Source organism: Toxorhynchites rutilus, chromosome 3, assembly GCF_029784135.1.
Source record: "Toxorhynchites rutilus septentrionalis strain SRP chromosome 3, ASM2978413v1, whole genome shotgun sequence".
Lineage (NCBI taxonomy): Eukaryota > Metazoa > Arthropoda > Insecta > Diptera > Culicidae > Toxorhynchites > Toxorhynchites rutilus.
The window spans coordinates 241,815,031-241,830,462 of NC_073746.1; the positions used below are offsets into that span (position 1 = coordinate 241,815,031).

General features: G+C 37.0%; 1 protein-coding gene across 1 annotated transcript; it reads right to left on the bottom strand.

Annotated features, from left to right (window-relative positions):
- Positions 1–584: 584 nt before the first annotated feature.
- Positions 585–15,227, bottom strand: LOC129778340 (V-type proton ATPase subunit E). The gene is made up of 6 exons (XM_055785206.1): positions 15,074–15,227; positions 14,909–14,973; positions 2,845–3,057; positions 2,639–2,770; positions 2,380–2,574; positions 585–2,318 (listed from the first exon to the last, which is right to left on the bottom strand). Exons 2-6 carry the CDS (start codon positions 14,939–14,941, stop codon positions 2,211–2,213), a joined length of 681 nt encoding a protein of 226 aa, XP_055641181.1. The 5' UTR covers positions 14,942–14,973; positions 15,074–15,227; the 3' UTR covers positions 585–2,210.
- Positions 15,228–15,432: the final 205 nt, after the last annotated feature.

Here is a 15,432-nt window from a genome sequence, read left to right on the forward strand (position 1 = left end):
GATATTCGATTATTTGAATTAGTCGAATTACCGACGTCTCTAGCCTCTTCAATATTTCATCAGCGATAATATAATATCGATGTTGTGAGGTCTCATAATCATTTCTGTCTGATTTATAGTGCAATTCAGTCAACCGGAAGTCGCCATTTTGGGTTCCAAACTGACCTCGGAGATCAATAGTCGTCATCCGTTCGTTATTGCAAAAACACTCATAATGTAGGAACATGGTTGGACACATCGTGTCATGTCTTGGTTTTATACCAAATAATTCTCAGATAACAAATCCCGTAATTTCAGAAAAATATTGTGAAACAATCACAAACATACAAAAGCACTCTTTACCAGACGGCATGAAAATCGAGGTGGTGTTTCCACTGAACAAAATTGCACCGCTGTTTGCGATAGTTTCCATTCCTCCTTTGTATCAAGAAATGTCTATTTATTCAAGAATTGGGATAGATTGTAACGAATGAAACTTACCAGATATTCATTGCCGTTTCGCAACACATGTCTATTCTGATTGGCATTGTTACTCAATCTACATTCTTTCGTTTCTACTTCAAAGCAGGTTTGTTGCCCGGAGCTTCATCCCATACCATTCACTTTTATTCAATGATTTTGTTCTGTTACATAGTGTATATGACTGTCTCCTCTTTTTTCCATGCACTACCTCGAATAAATATGATTTGTGTTTTTGTCGTATGTGATTGTGGGTGTGAAAACTATTGTTCACAACGTACAACTTATGTCTACGCAATTGCGAACAATCCATCATTCAACTTGATGCTGTAAAACTGTTTTTTTGATTCCGCGGAATTGTTGGTGGTTCATTCGTTGCTGTGTCCTGCGACACATGCGCTCCCGGAAAGCATCTCCCAAATAAAGCTCGAAAAACATCTGCTGGTACAATAGGTGTACACATATGTTTTGTTACTGATGTATTATTGATCAAATAATTAAGTTTTATGCTTTAACTAGTAGTCATATTATTTACGATTACAACAATTTCTAATTCATATCATCTTCATATATATATTTTTGTTTTATCGTTATTTTTGATTAAATCTAATCATGTTTAAAAACTTGTTCTGTTCCTTAGCTAGTTGATAAAAGGAAAAAATAATAATTTGAATATACTGATTTCTTCATTGTGTCAAATATGTTTCGGCAACAAGGATGACTATTCAAGATAACAAATTTGCTCGGTTTGATTTGAAGCTCAATGTTCTTCATCCTGAACCATTGGATCATCCGTAAGCTGTTACGATTAACTGAAAACATATTTTGTAACACACGGATTTTGGTAACGACACACACACATACTGGTTTCGGAATACTGTTGGATCACTTCTTAGAAATCTGTCATTGCTTTGACATTCAGCAAATATTCTCATATAATGACCATTTGGTGTAAGCAAAGCAAGATGCTGTGACAGAAAATTCTCCAAAGTTTGTCCAAATTTCCAACCGAGTGACGTTTTTCTCTACCGAAATGACTTGAAATTCAATACTTTAGGATGAGTATAGAATGGTTCAGTATGAGCTCTGTCAGACCGAGTTCGAATAACAACAAAGAAATCGTATGAGTGCCAATTAACGCAGTAACAGGTCAGTTACTTAAGCTTTCACTGAACGTTGAACGTTAGTTCACTGAATTCAGAAATTAGGAATGTTTTTTTCTCGATTTTATTCCTAAAGTCAATTTCTTTACTATACAACGGTTGGTTGACTTAGGATACTAATAAAACATGTTCTTTTAATGATATAACAATTTTCATACAAACTAATGAACGAAATACTAACGAAAAACATAAGAAAAAAAATGGATTATAGTAACAATAAACTTATTGTGTACCCTTAACCATAAGTGACCATCGATAAGTAAAAAAAGACTCCCGGATGTTCAGGGATTATGATTGTAAATGGTTTGAGTAGGAGCATATGGTCTTTCAGGCGAATCTATGGTCAACTCGTAGCAAGGTTGAATTGGACTGCATTAGTACTAAGTTTTTTGTTGCAATTAAACATAGCGTAAACTTTGATTCTGGTGGAACTGACCTTCTGACGTTTCCATGTTCCGTGGTGTTATTTGGAACCCTGTTTTTGTGTTTTTTTAATTTTTGGGCGATAATTTATTGTAGTTCAACACTTTTTTATGAACATGACGAAATAAAGAAAACGGTATTCGTAGGGCTATTGTGTACAGCCATTTAATCGGTGAACTTGCGATTAATGTTACGACCAAACAAAGCGTTACGAATTTCTGGTATCAATTGCTGGGCAATGAGCTCCAACCGTGATTCCAAAGTGTTGGAGATCTGAAAAGATTAGTATTTGCCATATAGTTCTTTTGAATGTCAGTGTGTGAAAGCTAGCTACCTTTATACGTCCTGAATGAGTAATTAAATCAATTCCGCCAGTGGAGTCGGCCGGAAGAAAATGCTCGGTGTCCAACGTGACAACGACATTCTTGCCACAAGTGTTTTTGTACGCCTCAACAGCCGATGGCAAAATGTTTTGAATCAGCTGAGCATCATTTTGGCGACCACGAATAGTTACGTTCGCTTCCATAAGCTGTTTGGAGGTGTAATGGAACAAGCTTTATTTAATGAAGCGGATTTTCTATCGATCGGGTTACCTGAAGCAATCCCTGAGTGATGAGAGCAGAAAGAATCGTGCCGTAGCTGGCAGGATCGCGCGTAATGTCTCCCAGCCGACGTCTGCATTCATCGAGCACGCTGGCAACATGATCCTCGCGTACTTTGAGCACCTATCCGAACGAGACCGGCACCGGTTTCAGATTGTTTGACCGTTTCATAATAGGATTTACGTGTATACACCTACCTTCAGACGAGCCTGATTCAACATGTTCGAGGATTGAATCTTTTTCTGCAACTCAACTTGCTTTTCCTTTTTCTCGTAGTATTCCATGATCTTAAGACGCTGCTGCTGAACCAGACGGCCCTTCTCGATGTTGAACTCTTCTTCGGCCTTAGCATCGATTTCCTCCGCTTTCTCGTTGGCCTCCTGTTCGATGAAGGCCATCATGTGTTTGATCTGAATGGAGGAAAAAGTAGCGTCAATATTGTTTCGACAATGTTCTCTGTATCAAGGGGAACGAGAGCTTGCGATTTTAGTTGTTCTGGAGCTACGTAGACGATAATTTTAATTGTAGGGATTTTTATCCCATTTGTTTATTTTATTCAGACTCATTAGCATTTCCAGTTATAACAGAGCCAGATTTTATCGTGTACATGTCTATAGTATCGATACAATGGTAAATTACACAATATCGCCTTTTCGGCTTAAAAATATCTCTTTTGTTCCACCGTTATGTTGGTCCGGTCCAACAAGTTCATATTAGGCAAACATTGTTGTGTTATTAATATCAAAAATAGTCCGATGTTTTCTGTTTTAAATAGAGATGGGCAAAACAGTTCACTTTGATGAACGGTTCAGTCAATAACCGTTCATCTAAGTGAATCAGTTCTTTTGAACCGTTCCATCGCTCTTTCGTTCAGCGGTATTAGAAACAACATAGAATGTTAGCTGGAACCCAACATACATAGACAGCTATTAATTGATATCGTTGGATTGGATAGTGTACGTATGGGATTTATATTTTTGAAATTTAGTAGGGAAAGATAAGCTGCTTCTCCTTTAAAAGTCGCAAACTTGTAACTGTTGGTGTAAGTGCATGGGTGAGATGCACAAAACTAGAGCGTTTTGTGTCGAATAATGAATATGAAAACTTTAAATGGGAAATATCGTGGATAAGCGTGATGGCTCACCGCTTCATGCCACACTCACAACGCCGAGACGATGCTACACTCCCCATGCCCGAAGACATCGGCACCGGCCACTAGGTGGCACTAATTTTATGGACGAAGGTCGACGGTTTCCTAGTACCTAAGTACGGGCCTAGGGGGTATATACAGGACCTGTATATACCCCATGCCTAGAAACGTAAGAACCAGGACTTCAAAAGAATCATTTGTACCGAACGGTTGTGTCGCGAAAAGACAGAAGTAACCGCGAATATCCGCGTGACTAAAGGCGGTTTCGAGAAAAAAGTTTGGTGGTGCGATTTCGCGAGTGCTCGCGATTAAAGCGATAGTTCGCGAGAGTTAATAAAGCAGATCCTCGAAATCGAGGCTGGAAGAGCCGCTGTGAGTCGCCACACTGCCCTGGCCCAGAGTCCCGGAACGAAGGTGAATGTAGGCTAAGGAAGTGGGTGAAAAGTAGCGTGATTGCTCGTGCAGGTAGTTCCTTGATCGCGTAGTCCATTACAATTGCCGACCCTGAGGCTAAATAAAGAGAGTTTTGTGTGTGCCACGAGGCGCCCCCAGCTGACAAATTACAAACTGTGTGTGAAAATATGTTTATCGGCCGACAAAAGTATATGTAATAATTTGATGCGCACGAAATATGTGCAATTTTTCATATTTTCTGTTTGAACATCACACAGGTTCCATGTATGATCATATTTCATAATGTTCATTCAGAGAAAAAATTCAGCAGCGATTTTCACTAACAATCAATCATACAAAATCATACAATTGCGTATACGCAATATGCCAAACAATGGATTGAAAGCAACGAAAAAACTTTTTCTCAACTTGCCCTCACTATAAGATTTTATGTTTACCTAATTCATGAATCGCCTCAGCTTCCCCCAGATTTTTTCTGATAATCAGGATATGAATGTTACTAGAAAGAATACATGAAATTGAAAATACATAGTTTTGCCTTTAGAACTACGAAAATCTAATTTAATTTTTGACCCAAAAATGAGTATACAATAACAAAATAAACCCTGCGTTAGATGCATTTTGCTCATAAATGACAAAATCGTTTTATTTTTCTTACAAGCGTTCTCGTTATATTTATCTTTTCCGTCCAGCGCGAATCAGTTCGGCTGTACTCGTTCGTTCGCAAACAGTTCGCCCGCAAACACTTCGTTTTCGAACAGTTCGTTCCCAAACAGTTCACTCGCAAGCAGTTCGTTCACAAACAGTTTACTCTCAATTAGTTCTTTCCCATACAGTTCACTCCCAATCAGTTCGCTCTCAAACAGTTCACTCGAAAACCGTTCTTTAGGAATCAGTTCGTTCACAAACCGTTCGCTCGCAATCAGTTCGTGGGAACTACCGTTCTTTGAAAAAGAACGACCGTTCGTTCACTCTTTTCGGCGAACTAGTTCTTTCGTACCGTTCGCGAACGGTTTGCCCATCTCTAGTTTTAAGTGGAAGAGCATGGGTGGACGAAGAGGATTCCGCTAGTGAATCGATCTCCTTTGACGAATTTCATGCCAACTCGACTGACCGTTGGCAGATAGAGTGAAACGTTGTAAGTGTAAACACTTGAGTCTTTTAAGCAACTTTGCATACTTGAAATATTCGAAAAAGAATTATTACTCAAAAACTATTATACCTACAAAATTTTGGCCGAAGGATGAAATGTAGGATATTGTTTCAATTTTCATAAATAAAAAAATAAAAAAAAATTAGCTAAAATATTTTTTTCAAGATTTGAAATTCATTTTTCTCAAAAACGATTTTTTTTATATTCTCAAAAGAATTATATAATTAGCTCTTATAATTTCCACAAAAACGTCTATACCTCGGAAGATGGGCACTTGAGGTCAATATCGGTTTCCCAGGGGTCGACGAGATCTAAATACCGACCCCTATTAATTAACACAAGTTCATATTTGAAACTTTCAAGATACTGCATAAGTTGTGTTACGTGCACCAACTTGTTATAAGAATGACGAATATAATAGTAGAGAGTATTGTTTTTGTAATTTGTATTAATAATTATTAATTACACCTGTTTGGTGTTTATTTTTTGGTTCAAGTAAACTCAAGCACATGGTTTGTGTTTAACGGCAATAATAGATATGGATACATGAGAGTGAAATATGATAGTGTATCATATTACTACACCTCCCTCCTTTCGGAGAATGGTGCAACCATTCAAAAAAAAAATATATAATTTAAGACGATCGCTTCACCTCTTTTGTGTTTTATATTGTTATACATTTTGTTTTGATTGTTTCATCTATCTGTTCGTTTGATTAACAATTCACACATCAGAGATGGGCAAATCAGCTAATCATGGTGAACAGCTCAGAGCCGTTCTGCTCATACAAGTGAGCTGATCATTTGGAACAGCTCTTCAGCTTATTTGAATTTTGCGATTGTCCACACATTGCATCTGAATCGGAACTACCATGAGATGTTGTGAAGCGTGTGTCTTCTTAAAAGACAGAAAGGAAAAATAAACGAATTGAATTTGTAATTATATACCAACTAAAACTGATATGAATTCTAATAACAGAATAGACAACAAATACTGAATGCTAAAATCAAACTTAGGATACGCTGAATTTAAACAACAGAAGAACCAAGAGAAACCAAATAAAACCGTTTAAAAATATCAATATTCAAGATATGTGGTTTTTCTCATGTTCATATTTTTCATATTTCATTCTTTTTATATTTCCATTTCCATTTTCATTTTTGAATTGTTTTGACTCAGTACGCGAAAATGAACTAATGAAACATTACAGCGTTACGTGACAACGTTTGACTAAATAAAAACAGGCTTGATTCTCGGTTTCATGTATAAATCGCACGATTTCCAAAAAAGTGAACGATGTTAAAGTAAAATTGAAAAAAATTCCTACAAGAATATTCAGTTTGAGACGGTTCAACAGTTGAATTCGCTCGTTGCCAGTCCAATACTTTTGTAATGTGACAATAACTGGCTTTTTGCGGTTTCGGATTTTTGAACATTAATGTGGTTCCGTTTCAAAACATACAAATGAATTTTGTTGTCAACAAATGATGAACGAGGATTCCTGTATATCCAGTTTTTCAAAAAAAAAACTCGCAAGAACTTTGCAAAAATCGGCATGTATTTTGTGACGTGACAACAAACTCTGTGCGAAATAACAGTCTCCACAAAGTGTTGTCACGTCACAAAATCAATAAAGGGCCTGATCACGAACATCACTGCCACGTACGCTGGCACGTCACGTACACTTCACTTAATCTTTTTGTGTCTATCATCATTGTCACGGACAGTTGCGTGTAAAAATGAACTCCGTGAAGTGAAAGTGTCCATTCCCGTTTATAGGAGTCATGTTGGTTGCATAATGTCGGGTGTTTGAACGTTGTGTCGGTTGCATAATTTCGGTCGTTTAAACGTTATGCAGGTAAAATCAATACAGCGTATGAGATAATATTCCATTTAGTTAATCGTATGTTTTAGAATGACGAGTATGCGATTATACCTCGATGGTTAGTTTGCTGAATCAAATGCTGGCTCAAAGATGAGGAGGAATACTTGGTTGCTCGGGAATAATGTAGTTGTTGAACATATAGGAATGTAATTTTACGCTAGAAATAAAACATGACTATTATGTTTAATAATCGAAATCTCGCATACTCTTGTACTTAGCTCTGTATTACTCGTTTGAATAGTGAGAAATATTTAGAATCATTTTTTATGAACCGTTTCTACAATTCTGATGAATAATAATATCTTCTATATCTCAGAACAAACCCGAATTTATCCACCTCACGATCAGTATAATATGAGCTACTCCCATATGGGATTCTGAAGATCAATCCTCTTATCCTTCCCATTCTCGTGTAATTTGATACACGGGACATAAGGTTTGATTTAATTATTTAAACAGAAACTGGTCAGCACTTTTTTAATATTCTTTCATTCAAAGTATGTCTTCAAAACAATACCGTTGAAAATATCTATAACGTAGAAAGTTATAACTATCGTCCTGATTCTGGTCTGGTCCGCCAATTGTGAATGTTTGAATTACAAAAACTAACTCTGCAATGTGGGAAAACCTTTACAGTTATTATTTTATATTCAAAATATCAACAAATCAATGTTATACATAATCAATCATAATGGTCGTATTTGGGCCAGTGGCCTCCATTGCCATTTTATGGTATTGCAACTCTCTCTTAGTCTAATACTAAAAATAGAAACAACAAATTTCTGTTCATTCAGGACAATCGGAAGTGGACCTTCGCCATGTTTCAATGGGCCTACGGGAGCTACATTTTTAATCCTTAATTACATCCCATAGCGCATTTACGGAATCGAAATAAACAAGTTTACGTCCTCTGGATATGTCAGAATTTCGTTCTAAAAAGGCCACCAGGCAGGTAAATTGCTGTTTGTTTATCTTTTGTTTCTTAAACAAGACAAGACAATATTCAAAATGTTAGCAAAAAAGCTAAATAAATACGAAATTAAACTTACTCCATTCCGCGTGACTAGCTTTCACCATCTAAAACACAAGTAACAAATATACCGCATTTTCTCCGTGACATGACAGTATCGTGATATTCATAATAACAAAGTTGTCACGACGGATGAACTCTTCTGGTTTCTACACACACGATGACAACCGTAATAAGGTTGTACACAATTCACTTTGTTTTCACCGTGAAGTGACGTTCGTGATCAGGCCCAAAGTGTATCAAATATGAATTTAACCGCATTGTAGCTATACTATGTTTTATGTTATTTATAACCCTGAATACTTTTCAGTTTCTTCTGAGATCTCCCCTCCCCATCCAAAGGTCTATCCTAAACAGGAAGGTGGTCCTGAACCTAAAATGAAAGGTTTCACAGCGCTGACAATTGATAAAAAAGGTTTTTTTCTAGCTCTCTTCATTCTAGCGTTCATTGCTTCAAAAACAGAGAAAAATATTTTTTTCCTGTATGGAACATGAGTTCAATGTTCTTTTAGATTGCGAAAAATTACAAAACGAGGCAATTTTGATTGCTTATGACATGTTCATCAAAATAAGCTATATAAATTTCAATCGTTCGCTCTCGGACAGAGTATTCCCGACCGCATTGAAATCAGCGTACATAGTGCCAATCTACAAGTCAGGTAGCTATACCTGTATTGAAAACTACCATGGCGTGTCTATACTCTGTACTCTCAGCAAGGATTTTGAGAAGCTTGTTCACACAGTTCTCTACCGAGTCACGACTTCCATTATCTTCAGTAGTCAGCACGGATTTGTGAAACACCGTTCAACAACATCAAATTTAATATGCTATGTATCAGCGTTGTCACTTGAATTGGAATCGAAGCAGCAGGTTGATTCAATTTATATAGATTTCGCGAAGGCTTTCGATACAGTACCGCATAATCTTAACGTTGATAAAATGGATCACACTGGATTTCGGTCGTGGATAACGGAATGGCTCTATTCGTATCTGTCAAATCGTAACGCATACGTTATGGTCAATTCTGTGCGTTCTAGAACTTTCGACATTTCTTCTGGCGTACCCCAAGGTAGTGTTCTCAGCACTCTTATTTTCATTCATGATCTTTGCCTGTCACTCTCCTCATCCAACCTTTCGTTCGCCGATGATTTAAAACTATTTCGGGTTATAGTTTCTCCAGCTGATTGTGCTGCTCTGCAAAATTACATAAATCGTTTGCTTGTCTGGTGTGGCGACAATGGAATGCGTGTTTACTGCAATAAATGCAAAGTTATATCCTTCTCCCGTTGCAGTAACGATGTAGTCCATCAATACAACATGGAATCAGTTGCCTTAGAGCGTATCAATTCAATTTGATCTCCGTGTTACTATTGATTCGAAACTAAGATTTCACGAACACATCAACATTATAACAGATAAGGCCTATACAGTGTTTGGTTTCATCCGCCGTCATGCATCTGAATTTACTGATGTTTGTTGTCACAAGATGCTATTTTGTTCGCTTGTGCGAAGTATTTTGGAATCTACTTCCCCGGTTTGGTGTCCTTTTCAATTTACACAGAGTCTTGCGATTGAACGAATTCAAAGAAAATTCGTGCGTTTCGCTTTGCGCTCTCTCCCGTGGAACGATCCGGTCAATCTGCCCTGTTATGTTGATCGTTGTAAGTTGATTGACTTAGAAACGCTTTCATCGAGACGTACTAAGTCATAAAGGCTGTTTGATTTTGACGTTTTTTTTTTTTCATTTATTTATTTATTAGGCTCATTAGCATTTTAGCTGTAACAGAGCCGGGTTTTAATCGTGTACATGTACATATGTTTATGTTTCTATAAATTGTAAAATACACAGTAGTTAGTAGTAGCCATTTAGGCGTTAAGTTTTCTGTTCCATTACATTATGGTAAATTACACAGTAGTAGCCATTTAGTCGTAAGGGTATTCTTTCTGTTCTTCCATTGTTCAGCGGACCGGACAGCGGAGACAGTTGATATTGATCATTGTTGGGTTATTTATAGAACAGCAGCCCGATGTTTCTTGCAGAGCAGAGCAGTTGTATGGATGAATCGATCTTTGTTCCACCATGGATCGATTTCCATCGCTGATGATGGTTGCGTGGACGTAGTTATTCTATAACAACACAAAGATGGTCAATTGAGGGCCCTGAGTTTGAACTCACGATCAATCGCTTGGTAAGCGAACGCGTAACCAAGTGGCTACGAAGACCCCCTGATTTTGACGTTATAATCGGTCATATTCAGATTCATTCAGATTCAAATTTCATTGAATATTCCTCCTCGTCGTTTTCGAAACTCTCCATTATTAGCAATTCCTTACCACAGAACAAACTTCGGTTACAGTAGTTTTGATTTTTGTTTGCGTTCCTTTAATGTTGTTTGTTATGAATTTGATTTTATGTTGACAAGAAACGTGTTTAGTGCTAGGATTAGAGAATTAGTATAGTCAGTTTTAAGTCAGTCTGTGCGACATAGTCGAAGAGGGTGTACTAAATGAATAAATTGAGTCAATTGATGACTTTTAGGTTCACGTTGACATTGACCATCGACGTTTGTATGTACACTTTTTTTCGTCTAACTCCGCACGCGTCGCTCTTTCGCTAAGTTCCTCCCACTCTAATATTGGGCCCTATTCCAGAAAACGAGACGAGCAATTCGTCTCGTCTCGTCTCGGTTTCAGTCACTGTCGAGACGAGCAAAATATCCAATTCCAGTACACGAGATTCATTGAAATGCTTTATTTGGTAGACTGGAGAGAATTCAGTCAGTTTTTCTCGGTATGATCAGTGATGTCAGATGAGAAGACATATTTTTGTCTTGAGAAAAACAACAAACAGTTTTAAAATTGATCAATCGATACTCTTTTCTCAGTGCCAAAATATTAAAAAACATAACAAAAAGGAATAAGTTTCATATATCTTTTGGTTCCATTGATATTTTTCCTGGAGCATATGGGTTCATCACTCAGACGTTTTGTTATTATGGATTTATTGGGGGCAATGTTTTATTTGGTAGACTGGAGAGAATTCAGTCAGTTTTTCTCGGTATGATCAGTGATGTCAGATGAGAAGACATGTTTTTGTCTTGAGAAAAACAACAAACAGTTTTAAAATTGATCAATCGATACTCGTTTCTCAGTGCCAAAGTATTAAAAAACATAACAAAAAGGAATAAATTTCATATATCTTTTGGCTCCATTGATATTTTTCCTGGAGCATATGGGTTCATCACTCAGACGTTTTGTTATTATGGATTTATTGGGGGCAATGTTTTATTTGGTAGACTGGAGAGAATTCAGTCAGTTTTTCTCGGTAGGATCAGTGATGTCAGATGAGAAGACATGTTTTTGTCTTGAGAAAAACAACAAACAGTTTTAAAACTGATCAATCGATACTCTTTTCTCAGTGCCAAAATATTAAAAAACATAACAAAAAGGAATAAGTTTCATATATCTTTTGATTCCATTGATATTTTTCCTGGAGCATATGGGTTCATCACTAAGACGTTTTGTTATTATGGATTTATTGGGGGCAATGTTTTATTTGGTAGACTGGAGAGAATTCAGTCAGTTTTTCTCGGTATGATCAGTGATGTCAGATGAGAAGACATGTTTTTGTCTTGAGAAAAACAACAAACAGTTTTAAAACTGATCAATCGATACTCTTCTCTCAGTGCCAAAATATTAAAAAACATAACAAAAAGGAATAAATTTCATATATCGTTTGATTCCATTGATATTTTTCCTGGAGCATATGGGTTCATCACTAAGACGTTTTGTTATTATGGATTTATTAGGGGCAATGTTTGTTCACTTAATCAATGATTTACCAAGAAAAGTTTTAAATCTATATATATGTATTTCCAATAAAGTAGTTGTTTTGAATTACAAATTTTCGTTCAATATGTGAAGACCCTTTTCGTGCCGTGTTAATATATTCAAAACAGTCATCTAGCATCCCTGGATATGAGTTCAATGTTTACATTTGGTTGTGTTGTTTGGAAGAGGCCCATTTGAAAAACCGTAAATTCTAGCAGTTACTGAACTGAATTTGATGGTTGCAGTTGAAAACATACATTTCTTATACAATACTAGTTTAGCCGTGAAACAATTTTTGAAGGTAAAGGCGGAGCAGGAGAATACCGATGCTTTCAATCAACAAGGTGAACAAACACATCAAACAAACTGGACGATTCGACTGATTCATCGACGAGCGCGGCCAAACGGTCGTCGAGCCAGACGTGCTACTCGCCTGTTTTTAGTCGAGCTCTGCTTCTGGAACATGAAAACGAACGAGACGAGCGTTCGTCTGCTCGTCTCGTTTTCTGGAATAGGGCCCATTATCTACCTCTCACTCAAGTCCTATCTCCTCACCATAAAACTTTATTCTCTTTTTCTATTCTTCTTCGAGAACCCATGGATATATGCTAATACTGCCATTCCCGATCGTATTGATAGATTTCATGCCATTTTCGGTCTTTTAGATCCGTTTTTTTACGAACCGGAAGTCACCATCCTCGATTCCAAAATTGCATCGGAATACGATATTTGACTTCCACTGGTGGGACACCTGTACCTAATACCCATATCGTATGGGTTTTTTATATTTTTTTTGTCATTCGATACTATCATCAGCAAACCGGAAGTCGAAACAAGATTATATTCTACTAGCTGATCCGGCAAACTTCGTTCCGCCCGAAATTTGTTTTTTGTTACCTTCAAACATTCACGTTTTCTTACTATGAACAAGTCCATGGGTCCAATCACAGAACTGTTCAATGATTGATCTTCTAATCAACACCGTCGAAATTTGTATGGCAGCTCCCCCTTAGAGAGAGGGGGTGGAGTGTCTAACCATCGTTAAAACATACAAATGCCATACAAATTAAACACAAGTTTCTACATTACTCGGGAATTAGTTAAGCAAATAAAACGAAATTTGGCATATGGAGGTTTCAGGGTACAATAAATGATTCTATGGTGGTTAGACATTCCACACCCACAATTTTCTGCATTGTTCGCAAATGAACGCAAATGAAACCAAATTTGGCATCTGAAGGTTTCAGGGTGCAATAAATGTTTCTATGGTGGTTAGACTCTCCACCCCCCTCTCTTAAAAAAAGGATCACCGTATATGTTGATAAGAGCAGAACTCGAGGAAGGAATTATCCGATTTAGGGCTGTCTTTATTCTATCATATTTTCTGTATAAAACATTTATTCCATGTGACGGAGAAACATGTTATTTGCAAGTGGTTGAAAAATCTTGAACGAGAATTGTGTCTGAAAATAATCTGATATTATGACGATGAGTTTTGTTAGAAATACTAGAAATTTTATAGTAAAAGGTAAATTCAACGGGGTCGATTAGAAGATCAATCAATGAACAGTTCTGCGATTGGACCCATGAACTTGCTCATCGTAAGAAAACGTGGATGTTTGAAGGTATTGACAACAAAACACAAATTTTGGGCGGGACGAAGTTTGCCGGGTCAGCTAGTATCTTATGAATGTGTTATGTAGCTAACGAAATGCTTAACCTAATACAATCAGTAACACGAAATTTTCAATTTTGCGACTTGGTCCCCTCTGACTTAACACCTACCAAATGTTCTCCAACTGAAGATTCTTGTTGGATTTTGTTTTTCAATTTTACTATAACATCGTTTAATTTTGTAGGATTTTTTTTTATTTAGGGACGTGAAAACGCTTCAAAATACCTGTTTTTTGAAATGCTTGTTTCTCACGAATTACATAATAAAACCTAGGCATAACGCGGTTACTCAAACAAGTGTTTAATTATCTATTCAATGGTATATAGACATTGACGTTTGCTAATTATTTCTGGGATATTTAGGTGATCTTTAACATTCAATGTTTTGCGAACAAATAAATTTTAAGAATGTTTCTTCTTCTTTTTTTTTTGACTTTAAACTTTTCAGTTTATTCGCCTCTAAAGAATATTTTTCGAAAAGCAACACGATTTAAACCATAAAATCAAGAGCTGAAGTAGCAACACAACACAAAGATGTCACCGCTGCATGGTAGAAGCGATCATGTGACACTTTGTTTTCACTAGTTTACGTCATTTTGAGCTTTCTGATCAGAATTTTGGACCCGAAATCGATGCTTGCTCCCAATAACATTCTCACTCGATCTACTTCAGATAAGTTCTACATTTTTATAGAATTGCAAGCCGTAGTTGTCTCAAATTGAAGGATTGATTTATCTTTTTGATTCAAACTTATATTACACACACAAACACAGCATTCAGTGGCTGCTCACTACGATGTCATTCGCTTCACATGATAGGTCCCGTGACCATTGAAAAATAATACATTTTTGAACACGATTTTGGGATTTTTGCACTGCAGATCTTGTTTCCATAGTGTTAACATTTAAATTACAGGGCGTATGGAACTTCAATGTCCAGGAAAGTGGATTCCTAACTCAAATTATTCCTCCGCAAAAGGCGTCCAGTAGAGTGGAATCAATAAAAAATTGACTCAGCAAGAAAGAACCAAAGGTCTTCACTCGAAATAAGCCATCCCCTTGGACAAAATAACATTATGCAACGATGTTCCGTCCGAGTGATCATTTCTGGGATATGCACTCACCTGTTTCTGGACATCTGCGTCGCTCAGGGCCATCTTGCCAACGAGGTTGAATAATATATATTCGCCTAGAAAAATATCAATGTGCTGTAATGATGTGAAACATGTAGAAGCCTTACAATGAACAACGGTGGGATTCCCCTGAAAAATACAGGAATATTTTCATACCGGAGAAAATATAAATGCACTAACTGCAGCTTCGAACGCAACTCCACTTGTCGTCAGATGGCCTTTCCACTACTAAAAGTAGCTCCTACTGCTAATGTGATCTCTGAGTATAATCTCGATTGATACTTCAATCGAAAAATAACTCACATGACAGAAATACATATGAGAGCGATACAGTGAGAGAGAAACACCACGAATCAGGCGAGCAGGGCGAATTTGCTCAATTTGGTGCGTAAGTGACAGCAGGATGCCAGATGATTTTGGCATAAAGATGTATGCAGAAAAAGGGTGGGCCAGCTAGTTCAAATCGCTTAGCGGCCATATTCGAAGTCTCCTGAATTCATTTGAAATTATATAAG